Source organism: Guillardia theta (genome assembly GCF_000315625.1).
Source record: "Guillardia theta CCMP2712 unplaced genomic scaffold GUITHscaffold_370, whole genome shotgun sequence".
Lineage (NCBI taxonomy): Eukaryota > Cryptophyceae > Pyrenomonadales > Geminigeraceae > Guillardia > Guillardia theta.
The window spans coordinates 4,034-4,598 of record NW_005434310.1 but is presented as its reverse complement, the minus strand read 5'-3'; the positions used below and the strand labels follow the sequence as shown (position 1 = coordinate 4,598).

General features: G+C 59.5%; 1 protein-coding gene across 1 annotated transcript in view; it reads left to right on the top strand.

The window, feature by feature from the left end:
• Window positions 1-565, top strand: part of GUITHDRAFT_122574 (hypothetical protein) — a gene marked incomplete at both ends in the record, with an annotated part of 1,879 nt that overhangs the window by 516 nt on the left and 798 nt on the right. Inside the window, one exon of the mRNA XM_005818142.1 lies at window positions 33-513. Coding sequence (XP_005818199.1) covers window positions 33-513 — 481 coding nt within the window. The remainder of the gene's footprint in view (window positions 1-32; window positions 514-565) is intronic.

The window sequence follows — 565 nt, the reverse complement described above, 5'->3', positions numbered from 1 at the left end:
CTGGCGAAGTCCTCGCAAGCTGACGTCATCAGGACCTTGGCCGAGTGCATCCCCGAAGGATCCCCTGACAACCCCTTACAGTTCCTGCAGAGCTCATCCTTGGAGGACGTGGCGATGTGGTGCCAGGGTGTCGTGGCGTCGAGGCTGGCGGAGAGCTTCTTGAGCTTGAAGAACCTCCTGCAGGCCGAGGAGGAAGCCTCCCGCCTCCTTGAGGGCGCCAGCGAGCCGATCAACGACAAGTTCTGTGTCGCAGAGTTCGGGAAACTGGAGGAGTTCCACAAGGGGCTGCTGGAGAGGATAGGGTATCCCATGCTCAACTTCTACGATGGGATGCAGCAGGAGCACTGCGAGAGGGCAGACTCGAGGGACACATTCAGGACGCCCAACTACCTGCTCGAGACCTCTCCTGCTCAGGAGTGGAGGGCGGTCACAGAGGAGGAGGAGCGAGTCAAGGCGTGCCAGGGGAAGAGGATCGTGAGGAGTGTAGAGCAGCTGATGGGCGAGGAGGCGGTGGTGAGGGCAAAACTGAGAAAGGAAGAGATAATTGCTCTCATCCTCTATACTG